This window comes from Lissotriton vulgaris, chromosome 9 (genome assembly GCF_964263255.1).
Source record: "Lissotriton vulgaris chromosome 9, aLisVul1.2, whole genome shotgun sequence".
Taxonomy (NCBI): domain Eukaryota; kingdom Metazoa; phylum Chordata; class Amphibia; order Caudata; family Salamandridae; genus Lissotriton; species Lissotriton vulgaris.
The window spans coordinates 1,150,095,910-1,150,117,977 of NC_141697.1; the positions used below are offsets into that span (position 1 = coordinate 1,150,095,910).

Sequence of the window (22,068 nt, forward strand, 5' to 3'; positions counted from 1 at the left end):
ACCCTTTATCTCGTGGGGTGCCGCAGGGTTCCATCTTGAGCCCACTTCTTTTCAATCTTTATGTGGGACCTTTGGCGGAGGTGGCCAGAGGTAGGGGGCTATTCTTGGTGTCGTACGCTGACGACACCCAGTTTGTGATTGCCTTTTCCAAAAATTGCAGTGCAAATTTGGAAGGTTTTAGGACAGATCTGTCGGTGATCTCAGACTGGATGAAGGCTAACTGCCTTCAATTGAATGCCAGCAAATCTGAGATTCTTCTCTATGGGAAAGACCAAGAGCTGTGGTCGGAGCAGTGGTGGCCTGACCATCTTAAACCCGCTCCGTTACCGAAAAAGATGGTTAAGAACTTAGGTGTTTGGTTTGACACCGGTCTAACCTTCGAGAAACAAACAAGAGCTGTTGCTGCGGTTTGTTTTGGGCTTCTGAGAGGCCTTAGACGGTTGCTTGGTCTTTTTCCATCTAAAGTGCGCCAAACCATCTTGCAAGCCTCCATTTTGGCTAGACTTGATTACGGAAATGGTTTATATCTGAGCGCAAATAGAGCAAGTATTAAACGCCTCCAGAGAGTCCAGAATGCGGCAGCACGTATGCTAGTAGCACTGCCTAGATGGCAGTCGGTGGCTCATGTGCTCTTAAAGTTGCACTAGCTGCCCATCGAAGCCCGGGTTCACTTTAAGGTGCTGTGCATTGCACATAAAATCTTGATGCACCAAGCCCCTATTGGGCTCTCGGGTTTATTGGATCCCTATGTGCCTGGGCGTGCCTTGAGATCCACCAACTGTGGTTTGTTTGTGTCCCCCGAGTAAGGAAAGCTAGGGCGGGGGGCTACTCATTTGGCTTTTTGGCGGCCAAACTTTGGAACTACCTCCCAGTGAACATCAGAGTCATATCTAATCTGTTTATATTCCGGAAGTCTGTAAAGACATGCTTATTCCCTGCCATTTAATAATAAAGGACGCTTGTTGTAACCCCCCCCCTGCTCCCTTTTGGTCTCTGGTTGCGCTGGGACGCCTCGTCGCTGAGGCAGCCATGCGCATTATAAATCCTGTATAAATAAATTAAAACACGACAGGGCACAACCCAATTGAGCAATCAAAACAGAAGGCAACACAAATGCAGGACAGTACATTAAAATCCTATTGCATTAGTACAGCACACAACTAGAGCTACAGAAAAAGCAACAGAACACATTACAACCACACACAAATGCATGATTTTATGGCCAAACATTTGCTCCTTCCGATTCCTGTTTCCACAATACTGGTAAAAGGTGTTTGCTTCAAAGCAGTGCATTAAATTAACACCAAGGACATGAAATAGTACCGGTCAACAATCTTCTGGGATACTGCCTCTGGTAGAATGATAGAATCGAAACTCAAGTGGTCAGAGGGTTTTAATTCATTTCTAACAGACAAATTGACCATTTACATCAATGCCGGTTTATGCCGTGGCATGCTTTAGCAAGAGTGCCACCTAGTGGGAGTATCGGGTATGTTTTCTTTTCTTCTCCACGGAAGGGTTCATGTCACAGAAAAAAATATGTTATATTGTTTCATGTTCGTTCTGTAGCTGTTTATTTGCATTATCCGCTTACTAGGCCTCGACAACAGGTGCCCCTTTTTAGCGTTTGTATTCAAGTGACCTTACCCATTCCCATGTATGCCTTTCTGTTTCCTTACACTACCTTGATCTTTATTCTTATTCCGGTATGTATCAGTCTCTGCTTCTTACCATATCTCTATCTCATTTTATAGACCAATTTTCTGTTTCTCATCCTTTATTTCTCTCTGCCTCACTCGTTACCCCATCTTCCTTCTTTCCAGTCTTTACTCTTTATTTCGTTGTCTTATTTATTTCTTTGTGTTTCATTCTTTCTTCCTGTCTGCCACATTCTTAATAATCTGTCGCTTCGACCCATTCTTTACCATTCAGTCCTTCGTTCGCATTTAGGTTTTACTTCTGTCCTAACTGTTGTGCCTCTCTTTTACTCCCTAAGGCTCTGTTTCATTCTTTAATCTCTTTCTTTCTGCATCATTCTGTATGTAACCTTTCTTTATTTCTGCCGTTTCTCTCAGCCTCATACTCGTTCTTTCTCCCCAGTGGTTTAGTGCCCTGCAGTCTCAGTTTCCCTCAATAACATGCTTTATTTCCCCTTCTGTCTGTCTTGTTGATTATTCTCTTGTTGTATCTGGTTCACTTATTGTTCCCTGTTCCTCTGTCAATCTGTTCATCTCATTCTCTCCTGTCACATGACCTCATTCCTTACTAACTTCTCACTCAGGCTCTTCTCTATTGCTGCCTTGTTCTTTCCTCTGTCGCTGCCTCATATTTTCCTCCAGGCCTGGTACATTCTTCCATGTCTGGATAGATATTTAATCTGTATATGTAACTTTGTTACCGTTTCATTGCTTCGTTCATTACTTGCTCTCGTTTGCTTTCTGTGTATGACTCTAAACTATTTTTTTCAGTCTCTGTAGTGCTTACTCTATTTTTTACTAATTTACTGTTCATCTGACACTCTCTCATTTACCCACTTTACTCTTCTATAAATCTACGAGTGTTTGCCTCTACTCATAGGAGACACTCTCATTGCTAGTTTCAGGCTTCCAAGAATCCCTCCGTGCCCACATCTACTTCCCAGAGACGCTATGTTGCTCTCTTTACTCCCGAGGGCTCTCCAAATGCCCTTCTATATGCGTGTAAAGCTATTTTAGCATCCACTTCTTTCCCTTCAGTGTCTCTTCGGGCCTTTCCTGCCCTTTCAGAGCTCCCCTTGACCTTCTGTCCTCTTTATAGAATCTCATTTTCCCTTCCATGTTCTTAGAATAGCAGTTCTGAGAAACATTTACCTGAACTGGTTAGACAAGGAGGGTGGCGTTTACCGGTTAACAGACACAAACTAACAGAATTCCTTTTTGTTCTTGAAAATGAAGTTTTAAGCGTTCTACCGCATGAAAATCCAGTTCAATATCTAGCGAGTGCCCGTTCAAGGTACAGTCGAAAACAGGGCTGTTGGGTGAGCTGGAACCCTCCCATCCTACCTGGCTTACGCAAGCGCCAGGAAGCTTCATCTGAAGCAGCAGAAGCGCTATATAAATATGCCTTCATTCATTCATTGAGCAGGAACCCTCCCATCCTACCTGACTTACGCAAGCGCCAGGAAGCTTCATCTGAAGCAGCAGAAGCGCTTTATAAATATGTCTTCATTCATTCATTCATAAACTCCTTAATTCATTCAGATTTTAAAAAGCCTTTTTGCTTCAATTCCCTTCCTATCCCATGTCCTGTCACTGGATGTTCTTCTAAGTTGTTGTTTTGGGGAGCTGGGGGTTACCCCTGAAACTTCATTTATTTTTCCACTTTTTTCCTGACTCATGGCCCTTCCCCGGTTTTCCTCCTCTTCCTCTATCCCTACTCGCATGTATGTGTGCGGGGACTGCTGTACCCGACCCCCTTCCTTCACACATTCTTTAAATGTGCTTATTTTCCCTTCCCTAACGCCCTGCCGTTTGCCCCCTTTTTTTGTCACCTCTTAATCTCATGTCTGCTTTTCACCTCATTTCCCTCCGTTTACCATTTCTCTACCTCGCCTCTATCTTTTGTTTCCTTAATACTTTTTACAATTTAATATAAAACCTGTGTTTCCTAAACAGGATTTGCCATGGTCCACATGTTTTTCTTTCAGAATTAGCAGCAGTTCTTTCACTTACACATGAAGTATAAGTGATTGGGGGTTTCCACATCTTGATAAACTTTCTCATCCGTGTGGCATCAACCTGGCCATGCTTTCCTAAAGTATAATATTCTGAACATTTTCCTTTCAGCCACCCCAATCCTGATGTCAGAATCCTGAAATGAAGGCTCAGTCTTGTCTCAGTTTCCTGGAGTAACATCACAATCTGACTGCAGGTTTTTGACATCTTGGTCAATCTCTGATCACACAGCCCGAAATGCGGTCCTATAATGAATTTAATAGACCAATGCAAGGTGTATGGACTATACCATTAGTTGATTTCCCTTCATCCACATTTTCTGGTTCACAGAGTCGCTCCAGCAACATTGTTCTCCGAGCAGGTGTATAGTATGTAAGAGCACAACTCAGGGCCAGATGTATCAAAGGGTTTTACCTATTCTGTGTATATGGGAAAATGTTTTTGTACATATGGCCCTAAATCTGTAGTTTTGCTTTCCATTTTAAAAATGTATGTGTGGCTTACACCTCAAAGTAACTTTTGAAAAAGAACAACATGGAAGGGTCATCTCTAGGATTAACAGTGAGGGGTTCACCCAGAATCCTGTTGTAATCCCACCTTGACAGAAAGAGATGAGTCTACCAAATGGGGATTACAGTATGTTGGGGGAAAGTGAATAGGGAAAAGTAACTGGCTATCCCTCAAAATATGTTAGTGGATGGACTCACACTATTAATGATCACACCCTGTAGTATGGGTAATTGCACAGGATTTCATTCTGGGATTTCCAACAAGATTCCCTCAAAAACTGCAATATGGGCTTCATTAGTAAGGCAATTTTTAAGATTTCTAATCATCTAAGCAGTTATAAAATGACTAATTCCTCACAATGCGAGGCTTCTCTCCCTTAGTGAGCACATCGATCACGGTTTTTAGTAGCAGAGCTATCACAACGAGCCAGGGTGAAGCGAGTGGTAGGGTCTGTAGCATCCTTCGATGGAAGGTTATCACAAACCTGATCCAACACAAGACCTCTAGGCACATCCAAGCCAAACACACATTCATACCCTCTGTCTCAAATATATAAAAATATGAGAGACAACAAAGCATCTCAAAATATATTTGGCAATGGATCTAACCTTCATAAAAGGGAAATAACTGTATATAATATGTAAGCATTTTTGTAAAACAACTTATAGAAACATTTGCACCTGCATTTGCAGAGTGGGGCTCACTTGTCACATGTATTCACTCATGCAAGCAACACAACCTGAAATCAATGTTCCTGTCCATGTGAGAAATGAGTATTATTAAGAGTGCCTGTTGCAATTTCCAATACATTTATTAAAATAGTATCTGTTCTCTGTAATGGGAAAGGAATCATCCTAGCACATGTTTAATTTGAGACAGTGGTTGCCGGTGCTCAGCATTGGTGCATAATTGTCACACTGGCACTTGTGACAGTCTGTCAAAAGATGGATAGTTTAGAGATGACCACAACAACAGTCAATTACTATTTTAATAAACATTAAAAATGACTGTTACCTGCCCCCAAGCCATTATTATAGCTTTTGGAGACCTGGAATAGTCATAATTGTCACACTTGTAGGAGTATGATGGCTAGTAATTTTGTCAGTACTGTCGTTGGCTACACTTGCGGGGGAATGGGTGGTGAAAACTGTTGTGTCCTTGCCTCTTCTATTCTTCTGTTGGTTAGGTCCCCATATCATTAAGCCAGATTTTAAAGACAGACAGCTTTACACAGTCACTTGGTAATTTGAACGGTTCTCCATCTTTCCTGAAAAGCCATGGCTTCAAACACTAGTAGACTCAACTCAAGATCGTACATAAATGGATCTACATAGTTTCGACTGTGTGGGGACATATACGATAAACTATTCCCTGCTGTTTATTATACGGATATTGCAAGTCACTGAGGAGTTCCATAACCTTATATAGGAAAGAGGTCAAAGGCCCAGATCCTTTATAAAGTCATGGAACACTGAGGTGACTTACAATATCCTTTTAATTTAAGGTAGAGGGTATTTTATTCCTTATAATACATGGTCACACTATCATCCATCCCATACACTGCCTACATTCTTGGTGTCTTGTACTTTCTTATGAAAGGGATATCAAATTTGAAGAAATGAAGAATAAATGCAGAATATGTATTGTGAACTTAAATACATTAAAAGGCAGTTGGTATTTTGTTACAAAAAGATATCAAACCGGTTTAATCTAAGTGAGATTATAAGGAATGCATTTTAGCATGTCTAGGTACATGCTTTACAATTGGTAGCAGTGGCATGAGTTGACCACACAACCAAACAAGTATAAGGTAATGTAGAAAAGAACAAAACATATTTTGCTAGAGAGCCTATGTATATCTGGGTGCTACATCAGGCCACAGCCATATTACCTGTAGAGTGAAAAGAGAGTATAGTGAGCAACCACAACCAATCGAATTGTGGGATGGTCTAGAGCACCCCAAAATATGAAGTCCAAAGTGGGGGTATTGATAAGCCAATTGCTGTCTATGCGAAGTATGGGTTTCATGTTTTATTAAAAAAGATATTGTCATACAAAGCCAATGTCCATAATTAGCATGGCTGTGTATACAGTAAATTCATTTAGATTCATGACGATTAATGTAACACTGCAGACAAATTCAGTTAAAGACTTATTCATTAATTGACAATTATTCAAGGCTTATTTTCCCTACCCAATGATTAAGCACTGGGCTGCACACGCTTTGGTGTTATCTACAATCTAGTTGAGAAACGCTGTGGGTCGGGCTTTGTTACGCCCAGTCCACCCCAAATCATATGATGGATAACCTCTACTGCCACCAATTTTCTTGAAACCACGGCACACTTCAATAGAACAAATTCACCTTAGGTAAGGTGTAACTTACCTGCAAATGTGTAGGTACACGCAGAGAGATTCTCTTTCCTGTAATGACCCATAGCATGCAAAAAATTTTTGTTTCCATATTTAATCAATGTTCATTTTAGAAAAACAGACAAAATATCACAGCGTATTGCTACGAAGTACAAACAGTCGGTCACCCATAAGATGTTGTGCAAAAGATGCATTTTGACACATCTAAAACTGATTGGAGGCATTTTAACTACCATTTAAAACTTTCATCAAATTCAAAGAGATTGGGACACAAATCTCAGAATCAAGAAGAGTAAGGGAGGTTGGGCAATGTCTTAAAAAATGTAATACCATGATTTTTTTGTTTTTTAAAAATTGTTTTGCCTCTTCCTAGCCCCACCTCAATGGAAGAAGGAGCCACAGAGCAATGTCTACAGCGTGGGGTCCAAAGCTATACTGTTATGTGAATCTACTGGGTGGCCAGAACCTGAGGTCAGGTGGAAAGTAAATGGAATCCCTATCGATGGTAAGTGCAAGCAATCTGATCTATATTGGATTTGATTGAAGATGGTGGTGTGCATGATGGCATGTGTGCTTGATGTAGTTATATCATGACACCAGGGGTCTTATTATGTATAGGGTGCACTTTCTCTGTCAGCGCCATGGTGTACCTTTCACAAGGTGTGCTGTGAGCAAAAAGGGACAGTGCGCCATATTAGAAATAATGTGCTTCGCTGATCAGCCCCAAACTAGCTCTGTCCTTGGGGCAGCGATTTCAAGGGAGAAATGGAGCAGCTGCTTCAAAGCTGCTCCATGTTTCACAGTGTCGGTGGCAACCCACAAGACCATACCCGCCTTAGCGGTCATCCGGTATTTGGACGCTGGAAGGTTGTGGGCCGGCTTTGGGGAGGTGGTGGTGCGTTTTGTTACCGGGGGCTGGTTTAGCAGCGATGCTGCTTTGGGTTCCCAGTCTGGCCCTGACAAGCTCATTCGCACTTTCAAGAGGGAAGAGAGATCTTCTTGCAGGCGGGTGCAGTGAGAGACTACACCTATCTGCAGGGAGATGAGTAGAGAAAAAACATTAACCAATTCTTGGAAGAGTGGGCTCTCATGGTAAAATTAAGAGATTTCATTATTTCGACCAGGCAACAAGAGCACAGACACAGCAGTCTTAAAAGGAAAACTTTTGAAAAGTTACTCAAAAAAAAGGCAGGGAAGGTGTCCACCAAATTAGAGGGTGAGGATCCAAGAAGCAGAACTAGTATCTATGAGCTCTGAAACTCCTTCAGTTTAATCTGAGTTCCCAGCACATATCTAGTGTTCTAAGAGTAGCTTCCTCCACAGACTTGTGTGACCTGAGTCTAAGAAAGCAGGGTTAATCTCAGACACATCTATGTAATTTCAAAAATAAGCATACTGTATACGTCCATGGCATGGCTTAATTGTTACATGTCTAAGCATTATGATGCCTTGCTTATTCATGAATATATTTGTAATTGCACAATATTTAGCCCTAGATTTACTAACGCCCTGCTCCAGCACAAAGTGATGCTAAATGGTGCATGGTATATGCTTTCCATCATTTCTCAGTGCAAAAATAGCTTTGCATTGCTTTATCTTGCCTCTTGTCAAGAGGGCATTAGTGGGTTGTTACTTAGGTTTATCAGTGTAAATACCCATGGGTTTTGCTACTAAGATAGCTAGACCGGGCTCTGCACCAAAAACGAACGCCTCCTTGAAGCAAGTGCTAACAAGGAAACAAATGTTCGCATTTTTCAAAGAAATAAAGCACTGCATGCATGATGAAGTGCACAGCACACATTCGGTGCTTAAGATCCTTCTATGTTTGTCTAGACAATTTAATTTGCATTCTTCCAGTACATATCCTATGCTAGACATAGCACACTGACCTCTGCGAGGCTGTGCCTTTCGAAAGACAGCCTTTAAGAGGGAATGACAGCAGCAACAGTCCAATCATAATAGATATGCCTTTGTGTTGTATTTTCCCGTGTGCACAATGCAGCATAGCAAATTGGTTACTGCATTGCTTGAAAAATTATTAAAGCAGGCACCGTATTTCCGTTCGACATGTGCAAATTAATGACTTGATTAAGCTTGTAGTTACCCATATATGTAAATGCCATGGTCTATGGCAAAGGTACTCCCAAACATTTGCCTAGGGGGCACAAAGTATGGTCTGTGGTGTCGTACTGATATCAGCTGGGTGGTGGTAGGGGATATGGGTGGGTCTGGGATTGTGTAAGGTGGTCATAGGGGAATGAAGCATGTACATCTAGTGGCTGAATTGCACGATATGAAACCAGAAAAACTGGGATAAATCCTGGCTTTGACCAAACTGTGTAATCAGAGGCATTTGCTTCCCACTTTGCCACCTTTTTCTTTTTATGGCATATGAGGACTTCAAAATACATGAGTTCAGAATGTGCGCTGTACAAACCCTTCTCCTGTGTTTTGATTATAATGTTGTCCACATATATTAAAAACCTAGGCCCATCAGAGGGTGCACATGACAATTGACTTGCCTCTTAGTTCACTATCGGCATTCTTGTCACGGTAAGCTGGGGAAGCATGAATGTTTCTAAATTCATGTTTGAAAACTATCACTCAAAAATACATCTCAATGCACTGGTATGGTAAAATGATTTTGCAATAATGAAATTCACTTTTTTAGATTTTGAAGAAACATAATCCTATTTTTACATATTTGTTGCAAGATGTCCTTAAAAATAAAGGAGTTCACAAAGTCAAGTGGTGCAAGACACCACCTTAATTACTTCATACCTTCAGTTAACCTGCAAATAAATGATTGCCCCTTTATTTAAAAATGTTTCTGAATATTAGTGTTCAGCAGGTAAACAGCAGCCCTTTCTGCTGTTCACTAGGGGGTCCGGATGGGAAGGGCAAGGGGGTCCGAAAATGGCCTTGGATCATACTTGGAGTTTCACTGGTCTATAGCTTACATGTGGATACACAACTGTACCATGCAAACATATAACTTTATAGCACTCTTTCTTTCTGATACATCTACTTACATCAGTGCTACTATGAAATAATTGGGAAAGTGCATTTTGGGGCTAGTATTAGTTTTAAATGTTTCCTGAGATTTCACCAGACCCCACCAACTCACTAAGGGAGTTATTATGATGGAGTACGGATTACCACCACCCGACCGGCGGTGGCGATCACCACGCCATAACTCCCCGCCCGAACGCCAATTACCCCCGCCATAGTACCATGGCGGTGGGTACCACGATGGACGGAAAGACCGTCCACCACCAGGCAAGCATCACAATTGCCTGCCGGGCAGAAAAGGCCCACAATATGGTGGCAGTGCCTTGGATATAAAGAAAAACAATGGTCCTTGACTATCAATCAAAGAGAATTCTTAACTGAAATTCTTTTCTAATTAGAAATGCGATTAAATCTGCATGCTTTAATTCAAGCAAATGGGAGATATATATTCAATTTCACACTGGTTTTATACACGTTAAATGCAAGACAAAGGTAGTACCCAAGATTGAAAAAAAAGGATTGTTTTAAGAAACTGTAAATAAATGTGTAAATTTGGTTAAGAACAAATATCCAAAGTGTGGTCACAATCCTTTTTTTTCAATCTTGGGTACTACCTTTGTCTTGCATTTAACGTGTATAAAACCAGTGTGAAATTGAATATATATCTCCCATTTGCTTGAATTAAAGCATGCAGATTTAATCGCATTTCTAATTAGAAAATAATTTCAGTTAAGAATTCTCTTTGATTGATAGTCAAGGACCATTGTTTTTCTTTATACCCATTTACACCCAGGTCCTTTGATTCTATGGGCAATACCCCATTGATTTAATGGGCAGTGCCTTGCAGGCATTGCCATCCATATTAGGATGTGTGCGGGGCATGTGTTTCCATGGCGGAGACTCCGCCATGCAACTGCACGCAGAGGTTGACTTTGTGGGCCCGTTGGGGGCCCCCCGGGCGGTGGGGGGTAGGTGGCTGCACTGGGGGGTACCTGTGATACCCTCCTTCAATGTCATACACAAGGTGGCAGGTACTTTGCAGTGCCTGTCTCGTTGTGCATTACAATGCACAACATGCACCTTTAACATTGCGGCGGGTGCTGTTTACAACACCGCCAGCGACAATGTTAAAGGCAAGAATGCGCCCACCAATGTGGCGGGTGCATCCTAATTTGCCTCGTGGGTCCGCCGCACCTCTGTCCGCCCGCCATCATAATGATGCCTTAAATGTTGTAAGTGTACAATGGGTTGCCAAGAACACTTTCATTTTAGCAAATATCCATATTAAGCAGTGGAAAAAAACAAACAAGAGACCATAAACGGGGCGTTCAGAGCCAATATACAACTAAGCTGAAGCCAGAATTGCATAAGTTTAAGAAAAAAATGTTTTTTTACTAGAACAAACAGATTTCTCACTACTGCAAAGGTAGGGTTTGGGGGGAACAAGGCAAGCAGAAATTCTGTCAATTTAAATTTTAAACATAAATACCACCATGTGACACACTGTTGCCAGGATTAGTTTCCTGTGTGCCACAGCATTTTACTTTCCTAATATTTATCCATCCAAGAAACTGCCAGAAACTTTTACTGCATACTTTCCAAAGCATGCACCAGTGGCATAACACAAAATGATGAGCTAACCCTGCAGAATGTGATGAGGGACCTAACAAACTCTTATAGATCACTTATATTTATAGGCCTTTGGCTGATTGGGAGCCTTAGATGGGGGGGGGGTTGGCCCCCCGGCAAGGCAAGGGCTGTGGGGGCCTGTTTGCACACCTGTCGCGATCATGATCGGGTTCTCTCAGAGCGATACACAATTGATAGATTGCTGCATTAAATGGTCCACCTTACATTATTTGCTGCTCTCTGATCTTTCCTCCTCTGACTACTTGTTCTGTCTTTCAGAGGTGGACCTACCGCCTAATCACCGGGTGCTGCCAGGAGAGGTCAGCATCACCAACCTGCAGGTAAAGGACAGCGCTGTGTACCAGTGTGAAGCCTCCAACAAGCATGGGACTATCCTCGCCAGTGCCAACATCAACGTCTTGAGTAAGCAAACCCTTCCAGTGCTGTGCAGTCTTTTTCAGAGAGTGTGTGGTGAGGGCACACACTCTGAAATCACTGTACCTTTACCAGTGGCGTAGAAAGGGGGTGCGGTGGGTTCAAGCCTCCCCGGGTGTCATCACTGAGGGGGGTGAAAAATGGAAAAAATATGTGTTATAAACACATATTTGTGCAATTTTGTCATTTTCCGCACCGGGTACCACCTGACCTTGCAACGCCACTGAGCCTAACCAGTTTTATAAACACATTCAAACTGTGCCATCTACAAATGCTGAACTAGCTTCTCTAAAATTGATAATCTCACACCCAAGATGTCCTTCACATGGAATATTCATATAATTTATTATGATCCTAAAAGTTGAATTGTGTTGTCTTGCTGTGATCTTCGTCATTCAGCTGCATATATTTTTTAGAATGTGAATGTATAAATACAAATCATAATTCATAAACTAGTAGACATATATACAAAGAAAGATGCATTGCTGGACATACAGCGACAGTAATCCACATGTAGAAATACATGACATGGCCACAGAGAGACCTAACTACTCCCCCTGTACGTTCCTAATATCTTGTTCAGTCATGAACCTCTGTGTTCTGGCCAGAAAATGCAAATTTTTAAAATGTTCAAGACGGAAAGAAGAGTTTATTTTTCTCTATTGGATGGGAACAGAAAGAAGTAGCGTCATCCACATGAGGAAGGACGACTGTACTAGTTCTCAAATTTCAAGTCAGTCTTTTATCCATACTAACATAATAAAGAGAGAGCCCAAACCTTTGAGGCGGGTAATCTCAGGAACCACAGCACCAATCACAACACCCAATACAGCATTGGAAAGGGAAGTTGCAGCAGAAGGACATGGGCTATGCAGACGCCCACCATATACATTTAAAAGGTAAAAGAACCATGCCAGCAAAGTAGTCCCTTGTGGGCGTGTCTGCGTTGTGGTGTGGGCGTATGCTGGGGGTGTGACAAACGCTGGGGGCGTGTGGTACGTTCCGCCCTTCATGCCACGTCTCATATCGTGTGCTGTGGGCGTGTGCTGGGGGCGTGGGCATATGCGGGGCGCAGGATTACGGAAAAAAAAAGCGAGCGTTGTGCTCAATATTTCATTGTTTTTTCTTTCCAGGTTCTGTGCATTCCAGCTCCGGGTGTCCACCCTGCTCCCTTTAAATAGCCCTGCACCCCATAATCATAAACCACCCTTACTCCTTAAAATACCCCAACACACTTAAACACTAACCCATCTTAACCCTATAAATATACCCTGTACCCCAAAACCCAAACATATCCCTAAACCCTAAAAATACCCCTGTAACCCAAAACCTAAGCCTAGCCCTGAACCCTATAAATACCCCTGTACCTCAAAACACAAACCTACCCCTGAACCCTAAAAATACCCCTGTACCCCAAAACCCAAACCTAGCCCTGAACCCTAAAAATAACCCTGTACCTCAAAACCCAAACCTACCCCTGAACCCTAAAAAACTCTGTACCCCAAAACCCAAACCTACCCTTGAACCCTAAAAATACCCCTGTACTCCAAACCCCAAACCTAGCCTTGAACCATAAAAATAACCCTGTACCCCAAAACCCAAACCTACCCCTGAACCCTAAAAAACCCTGTACCCCAACGCCCAAACCTAGCCCTGAACCCTAAAAATACCCCTGTACCCCAAAACCCACACCTAGCCCTGAACCCTTAAAATACCCCTGTACCCCAAAACCCAAACCTACCACTGAACCCTAAAAATACCCCTATACCCCAAAACCCATACCTTTCCCTAAATCCTAAAACAACCCCTGTACCCCATAAACCAAAACTATATCTGAACCCTTAAAATACCCAAACACCCCAAAACATATACCTCAGTACCCCAAAACATATACCCATACTTACCTTATCCAAACATTAAAAAAAACATGCTTTTACCATTCATGCATTTACAACGAATTTCGTTGTAAATGTATGCGTGGTAAAAGCATATAAAATGTAATGCCATGCGTTATAATGGCATTGCGGAGTCATGGTACTTTCGTAATGAAAGTATGCGGAGTGATGGTATGCGGAAAGAAGTTGCGGAATAATGGGTGTTTACCCTCCCCCCGGTAAGGCACAGCGGCCCACATCTCTCCAGCAACATACTCATGTTTTTTCACCACCGATTTGAAAAATGCACAGGTCTCTCTCATTGATGGCCAGCACCGACATACACTTTTAGACACACCTCCCGCCACAAGTTCTAGAATTGCGAACTTTAGAGCTGGGGAGCTACGTTCGAATCTCAGCATCAGCTCAACATCCTGTGATTCCAGGCAAATCGCTTTGTCTCCACGTGCCTACCACAAATGAATGTGTTCTTCTGTAATGTAAATTGTGCTCATGCCATGTTGTCGAGTTCGCGCTATATAATATTGAAAGGAAAAATAAAGTAGGGAAACTCGAGTTCACACACTACTGAACGCGCACTCTTAAGTGCATCAGCAGTGCACTGTGAATCAGAGCGTTTCACAGGCCTGTCACAGATAAGAAATGCTATCAAAACGAAATCCTACAAAACAATATACTACTGGCCGGCAGCAATTCATACCCGGACAACATCAGGACGGGCTGCTAGTTACATTATATAAAAGCATTATATAAACAAGCATTGCCAAAACCAAAGTCTTGCTTGTGAGAGCTATTGACTTTGGCAATGTTTTGTAGCCAGATCGTAGATCCCTGTGGATGATTTTCAGTGTGCCTTAAACACTCCCCATGTGTGTGCGTGTGTCTTCCGGCTGACTCCCTTGCGTGCCTCTCTCCCCACTTCAGCGCGTGTTGCAGTCTCGCCTCTGATCTTTTTAAACCCTGCCTCTTTTTTATGTGAAGTGTAGGAAAAGAAAGCACTTCTTTAAATGCAGGTTTGCTGTCACCGGTAAAAGCAGTACACAGTAAATTGAAAGCGAAACTGTTCAGCCCATCATGCTCCTCTGCTCTCGGCCCAATGAAGGAAGTGATGGGTGTGTTTGCTAGGCTGCTCACATCTTCAACTGTAGCCAATGAGCAGAGGCAGGCTCTCTGTCAATCAGAGTCTGCGCTGCCCCAGGCCACATTTGAAAGCAACAAACTCGACCCTGACCAGAATAGCAGTAACAACCTTTTGTGTCCAGAATAGCAGTAGCAGCAAATGTTCTGATTTACTGTCAGTAAAAGTGCAAAACAGAAAATAGATGAAAAAACTGCTTCCAACCGTAAATTAGCCAGAAGTAGGCCCTTCGCATTGCTCTACCAAAAGAGATAAGGCATCATCTTGAATCAAACATGGGCCAACGCTACTGGTTTTCAGAAGACCCAGTCCTATCGGGATTACTTAATTACACATATCCGCACATGTTGAGGGTAATGGGATTTAGATAGGCACAAGCTGAATTTTTGGGGATTTTATGTGAATAGCTAAGAACACACCTAAGTTCAGAAGGATATACCCAAAGGGGACATAGCCATGTTTTAACCATTTTGCTAAATCAACAATTATAATAATTATAATATTTGTAATAATGCTAATCTAAATTAATTTTGTACATAGGTGCCCATTATGCAGCTGTAGGTGTAATTTTGTTGTATTTTGTTGTTTGATAATAAGAGATTGTTTAAAATAAAACCATCATATAAGAGAAAACCTACCTAAGATCCTATTATTTTCAATTTCTGAGTGTGCAATAAACCATTGTTGTTTTACTTTGTAGACATCGCTCCACTGCTGCTCACATCCGACAGTAGAGAATATGTTGCTGTGTCCAAAACAAGCACTTTCCTGAGCTGTGATGTGTTTTCCTACCCCAATGCAGTCATATCCTGGTAAGTTCTTGCAATGAGATTTGATAATGATTGCATTTTGGTTGTTCTTTGTAGTCCTGGGCCCACATTAAAGAAGTGTCTCGGGGGTGCAGCAGGCATTTATGCGTTCTTTGTGCACCCCAGGGTACTTTGGTATTGCAGAGGGGGGCCCGGATGCTTGTGTGGCTCCTTTTGTGATACAGATAGCACTGGCCGACATGTAGTTCCAGAACTATCATTAGAGGGTGTTCCCTCATTTGCATGAGGACGTGGCCATGTGTAAATGAGGGAATCTCTTTGTCTCTGCACTCGCGCCTTATTACCAACATGGGCGCAGAAGCAAATATGTCTTTAGGAACCACACTTGAAGTGTGCTTCAAAAAGGGAGGTGCGCTTTCAGTGCACCTCCTAAAGGCAGCCCACAGACCCACCCAGACATCCCCTTGCAAGTGAGTGCAGTCTCTCTCTGCATCCACCTGCAAGGGGATGTCTCTGGTGAAATTCCAGTCCTAGTTCATAGAATTAGGATTTGTGGGGCTTATGTATGCAGGGTTGATTTAGAAAAGTATACATTTTCTACCAGAATGGTTCAATTTCCACATTCTCAAATTTAGGGTTAGGAGCAGGTCTGTGAACATTTCATCATGCGTTTGATCCAAAAGAAGGTCAGCACACGCAGACTTGTTACAGTTAACCATCCACTCACAAGAATACATGTTATTTTCCATCCTGGAAACGCATTGGGCCTTATTCACAAAGGGCCTCAGTACTCGTGACGGAGGCCTGCAGTCGGGGGCGGAATGTCCTCAATGACAATTCTCATTGCGGAGATTCCGTCCTGATTGAAGAGACTCCCCTACGGCTGTGGGGGCTCTGGAATGAGTGCAGAGGCCCTTTGTGAATCAGGCTCATGGACATTTTCCTCCCTGGACTGAACGCATAAGAAACACCCACAAATTTAACAGGAGTTTAAAGTAAATTATATTCTCAACTGGGAGAAACTTTCCCCAGGAAAAACAAAAGGTTTGCAAATATAAATTTGCGTCAGATGTATGAATGCAGAACCTATTATCTTTGTTGAAAATCTGCATTCATAAATTCTCCACAGTCAGGTCAATATTATAGTTCTGAACTTTACAACGTTTGTAGGTTTGAATACTAAAGGGATGTTTTGTGAATTTCATAAAAGAAATGTGCTGTAAACCAATGAGTATTCCTAAGGAAGCAGATGTCTTACCATTTAGCTAAAAGCCTGTGTGGATCAAGCTCTAAGTGGCTGGTCAAAGGAGGGGCTTGCAGGTGCACAGGGTACATAGAGATCACTTCTAAGGGGCCTATTCACAGAACTAATTTACAACAAAATCCTAAACTTATTCTTTTGGTATTCACAGAAGGCATTTAGTAGTCTTAAGTTTGGATTTTGTCTTAAGTTAGCATTTTGTCCTAAATTAGGATTTTGTCTTAAATTAGGATTGTGTCCTAAATTAGGATTTTGTCTGAAATTAGGATTTTGACTTAAGTTAGCATTTTGTCCTATGTTAGGATTTTGTCTTAAATTAAACGTAAGACAAACTTAATTTAAACTTAAGTTTTATTTAAGACAAAATCCTAATTTAAGACAAAATCCTAACTTGAGACAAATCCTAATTTAGGACAAAATCCTGAATTTAGGACAAAATCCTAATTTAAGATAAAATCCTAATTTAAGACTACTAAATGCCTTCTGTGAATACCAAAAGTAGTAAGTTTAGGATTTTGTCATAAGTTAGTTCTGTGAATCGGGCCCAAGGTCATTATATTGAAATTTTTATTAAGCTAGCTTAAGTGGCAAGGCAAAGGGCATAGAATTTACACTTATCTCAGTTTCTTGTTGGAAGACCCACTGTTAAAGACTGAATAATGAAAGAACATGACAGCTGAATTGCACCAAATGTCTCAAAAGCATGAATGTGATCTGTCACTCAAATAAAAGCATTGGAAAGAAAAGAATTGAACCTGTGTAACACTATCATGCTTGACATCAGATGGAGGTCGATGTTGAGTACCAATAGAGGTTTATTTCTACATGATTTTGTACAAGTTAGACTGAGGGTTTGTTTAATTATTTACATTATTTACAATCTTTAATCACTTTAACACACATATTGGTCAACACATACAAATTCCCAATAGACCAAAATACCCAACAGTACAAATACTCAATACTTACTACTTAATACTTAAGGACATATACTCATCATGGCTCCTTTTCATAGCAAAACAAGTCAAAACAGAGCAGCTGTCCATCCATATGTCTATAAACAGGTGTGACAACTTACTGGTTTATTGTTCATCCATTAAAAGAGAGAATAAATGTAAAAGTGGTGATGTTCGGAGGTACCTCCCACTTCTTCAAGCTAAGATTAAATGTGATTAAATTATTCCTCTCCAATGAGATCTATTTAAAGTTGCATGTGGGGATTCCCTCTAAATGTTCTAACTATTGTCGGCCAAACTAACAACTTTGGGGCCCATTAGGATGGCGGGCGGACTTTAGTCCGCCGGCACCCTAGTGGTGCTGGGACCGGCCACCAGCAGCGCAGCGGTCCCACACCGCCAATTAGGATGCGACCCTTGTGGTCGCATTCCGCATCTTTAACATTGCGGCGGGTGCTGTTGTAAGCAGCACCTGCCGCAATGCCAAAGAGGCATGTTGTGCATTGCCATGCACAACGTGGCAGGCACCGTGCAGTGCCTGCCACCTTGTGCATGACAATGAGGGGGGTACCATAGGTACCCCCAGAAGTGCAGCCCCCCAACCCCTCTGTGGCCCGCAATGGGCCCCCAAAGCAATTCCCCACCAGCCTTTTGGCATGGCACATGTCACATACTGTTGTATGAAAGACAAGAGAGACTCATTACTGTCTGTTCCATACTTTGGTGCATTGTTATCCATAACAGCATGTGAATATGTGGAGCACCTCTAGCTTGGTACTCTTTACCCCAAAATAAATCAATTACTTCACCAAGGGGAAGATTAGTTTTGTTCCAAGTTCCCCAAACCCACGTTTATTGAGCACCTGTAAAAAGTATGGTTGCCTACTCCACACCTAATCACTTCAAGCTAATATAGTTGATTAATTAAAATAGATAGAAGCACCAATCTCAAAGATATTGCTTGCTCGATATCACCAGTCAACAGTAATGCTTTTTTCTTCATCAGTCATATCTCTAACACTTTTTATTAAAGAAAGGAGAGTGCTGGGGTGCTTTTAGACTATTCGCATGGATGTTGCTTGCAGGGGTACGTCAATTTCTTCATATTAAACTTACTGGCTATGATGCCCAAGGCACAAAATGTTATATTGTATGTATAAATCATTTTTATTCTTGCCATGAAATTTATACTACAGACAGCTACATGTAGGAACAAATTTCCATAGTTTGAATGTGCTCCTCGCACAGACTCCACTCCCTCTCAATGCCTCCATCTTTCACTTCCCATTTACTGTGGCAAGGGCTTGGACATGTTTTATTAATGTGACCTCAGATTCCAATTGCACAAGTGTGTCAGAGTCCAGCAAAACATCCTACATCCATTGTAAACACTGGAAATTGCTTAGAACTTTAATTATTTGCTCACACCAGGTGGCTACATTATAGCATGTGGCTGAATACATTTGTGTTGCCGCACAATATGAGTAACATTATTTAAAGGTCCATAGATTGAAACTGTTTGTAATGGAGAGATGGAAATTCTAAATGTATTGTTTATCCTTTCAGTTTGTTTTTGTTGGTTTTATTTGCTCTTTCTTGTTTGTTATCGTTCTGGCACTTATAAACTCTTGCTGTGCCCTGGCATAAGGGTTTTCCATTTGCTAATTTGTAAGCCCTATTTAAAGTGTACCTAGTCATCATTATGGCTCACAATCCATGTCTTAGAAGACCTCTTTACCAAAGTAAAAAGAATATTCTTCTTGTACAGCCAAAACACCAAACAGCACAAAATGAACAGGCATAGAATAGCTGAGGAGATCTATCACACATTACTGGGCAATTTTGGAGGACTTTAATGTTGTCTCAACTATCTTCATGTCCCAAATATCTATAGAATCTGACCACTTCTTTACATCTCACCTAGACACTCCGCTATGGAATGCTAATAAAAATTGCCATCATATCTCTCCACTTCTCTCTCCCACCAACTATACTAGTTTAGGACCACAACTACACACAAAATATGAGATTAGACAAGGTTAGAAAATTAGCCAATCAGGGCACTGACCAGCTAAGCAGACTATATTGAGTGAAAAAACATAAAGGGATCTGCAGAGCTTTACAAAGCTAACAACCTACTGAGAACCATACAACTGTGCATTTGTCTCTTACACTTCATCAACCAAAACAGTTATGCACTGTGTCCCTTAACATTATAACCACATCTCGTGGTCATCACACATGACATGGAAACACTTCCCACATAGGATCAAAACAAAATTAACCACACACCCTATGTTTTATAGCATGCTACTCATGTAGGCAAGCGCTTCAGCACCCCACATAGGGATAGTACGAGCTATATTAATGCTGAAATACAGTAAAATACCTCAAGGACATTTTAGTGCCATTACAGACCTGCTCTCACATCTGCACTGGATTCTTTACCAGATCCCTGACCTTGGTCAAGGTGCTTGTCAAGGTGTTACGTATAAATCCATTATGCTTCACAGTTGTTGCTCATATGGTACATTGTATGAACCGTGGATCTCTATCATGAGAAAGAGTGTCAGGACATTGAATTAGCCAAAATAAACCCCTTTAACATGAACATTATTTCTAATTTACTATGCATTACCATGCATTGACTAACACACTGATCCTGCCTCAGATGTATGCTGTGGGAGTCGTAAGCACAATGTGAACAATGCTACATCACAAAAATGGATGAAGACGGCTCACTAATTGCCTCTATTTATATACAGACATAAATGTGCACATTTATTTCTAAAAACCAAAAGCTCTTGGATAATGTAAGACCCAGGAGAATTGACGAAGGAAGAAAAAGGAGGATGGCTACAGCAGGTGACAGGGAATGCCAGCTTTTTTTCCTGGACCCTGCACACATCAATAACTGTTGAGGACCCTACCACTGCTCCTTTTTACCTCTACTGCTCTTCCTCAAACCTGAATGAGAGGAGTAGGGTAGAGGTGGCAAACAGGGAAAACATGGGGTGCAGAGAATTGGGGCATGGAAAAAAAGTGGCCATGATGAGTTTCCTTAGGACACCCCATGTGCTTAAATAGAAGCTGATTGATGGGACTTCACTGTAGGGAAGTTAAGGGGTTGTGCTTGCAACAGCAATCCTTCTTGCAGTGAAACAGCTAAACCACAATCACAAGTATGGTGGAGGTTTATGAGCTATTTACCGGACCCATTATGCAGTGACACCACAGATAAAGTATTTACTAGGTTTTGAATGTACCTCCTCTTCCAAGTTCAAACTCAGAAATGGGGCTTGCAGCACCAAGTTCTGTGTCTCTGCATAATTACAGTGAACTTTTCAGATTTTTGTTTCTGGTGGGATCCTGTTAGCCCTAACCCATGAGGAGTCCTAAAATGTAACCCCTACTTCAGCATTTCTTCCCTCTTTTCCTCAATTAGCCAAATGTTGTTTTAATTTACTTAGTGATGACATTGGACAAAGGAAGATATTCAGGTAAAGGTGGAACACAACACAAAACTAAGGGGCTTACTCATGGTTTGGCAGGCTGTACTCTGTTTCGTCAGATCAGCAAAGGGATTGCCAGGGCTGGATGCAGCCTGCAATGTTTAGAGATGCCAGTCAGAGCCACGGGCACGCCAGCTCCATTGAAGAGACTGATGCTTTCTGTGCAGGCACTTTGTTCATTGCCTTTGCACAGCAAAGTTGTTTTTCAAAAACAAAACCCAAAGCCGGGGTCTGTTATTAAAAAACAAATGGTCTTGGTATAGTGGGAGTTTTCTCCCAGTGTGTGAGGGTCATTATTTCCTATCCTATTTAGGACTGCAAGGCTTTCCCAGAGAGTTTAGAACAGGAATCCACATTAAATATTGTAGATAACCAGAAGTAATTTGACTGATGGACCAATGTCAGTCTGGTTAGCAATCAAAGGTTTGCACCAGAAGATCCTGCACAGGCGAGACTGTCATATTTCTGCCAATTCTTCCAATTCAAAATAATGAGACGGATCTGCAAATTTGGGGGACACGGTATTTTCTTTTACTTTTGTGGCATAGCACCAAATCCACTTAACTCTAGTAAGCCAGGTATCAAGTAAATGTTTGCCATGAATTGCCAAATTACAGTTAGTACAAGATAGTATCCGAAAGAGGTGAGGGAGCAAATAGACAAGGTAGTAAGCAACCCTTTTTGGATTGATTAGTGAATGAGGAAATATCATAGATCACTTCATGGCCATCAATAGCATTAGAATGATGAATCTCTAAGTAGGATGCACCCAGCAAGCTAGGTTAGCCATAAAGAGATTGATGCCATGGTGCTAATTTAAATGCTTGAAAGCAGCAGGCCATGGCAAATTATTGCAACGTCTAA

The 22,068-nt window shown here is 41.7% G+C and overlaps 1 protein-coding gene across 3 annotated transcripts in view; it reads left to right on the top strand.

Moving 5' to 3' along the window:
- The window catches only part of CHL1 (cell adhesion molecule L1 like), a 449,119-nt gene that overhangs the window by 308,959 nt on the left and 118,092 nt on the right, over positions 1-22,068 (top strand). For all 3 annotated transcript variants that reach the window (XM_086939199.1, XM_086939197.1, XM_086939198.1), the window contains 3 exons: positions 6,970-7,101; positions 11,517-11,660; positions 15,406-15,517. In XM_086939199.1, coding sequence (XP_086795325.1) covers positions 6,970-7,101; positions 11,517-11,660; positions 15,406-15,517 — 388 coding nt within the window. The remainder of the gene's footprint in view (positions 1-6,969; positions 7,102-11,516; positions 11,661-15,405; positions 15,518-22,068) is intronic.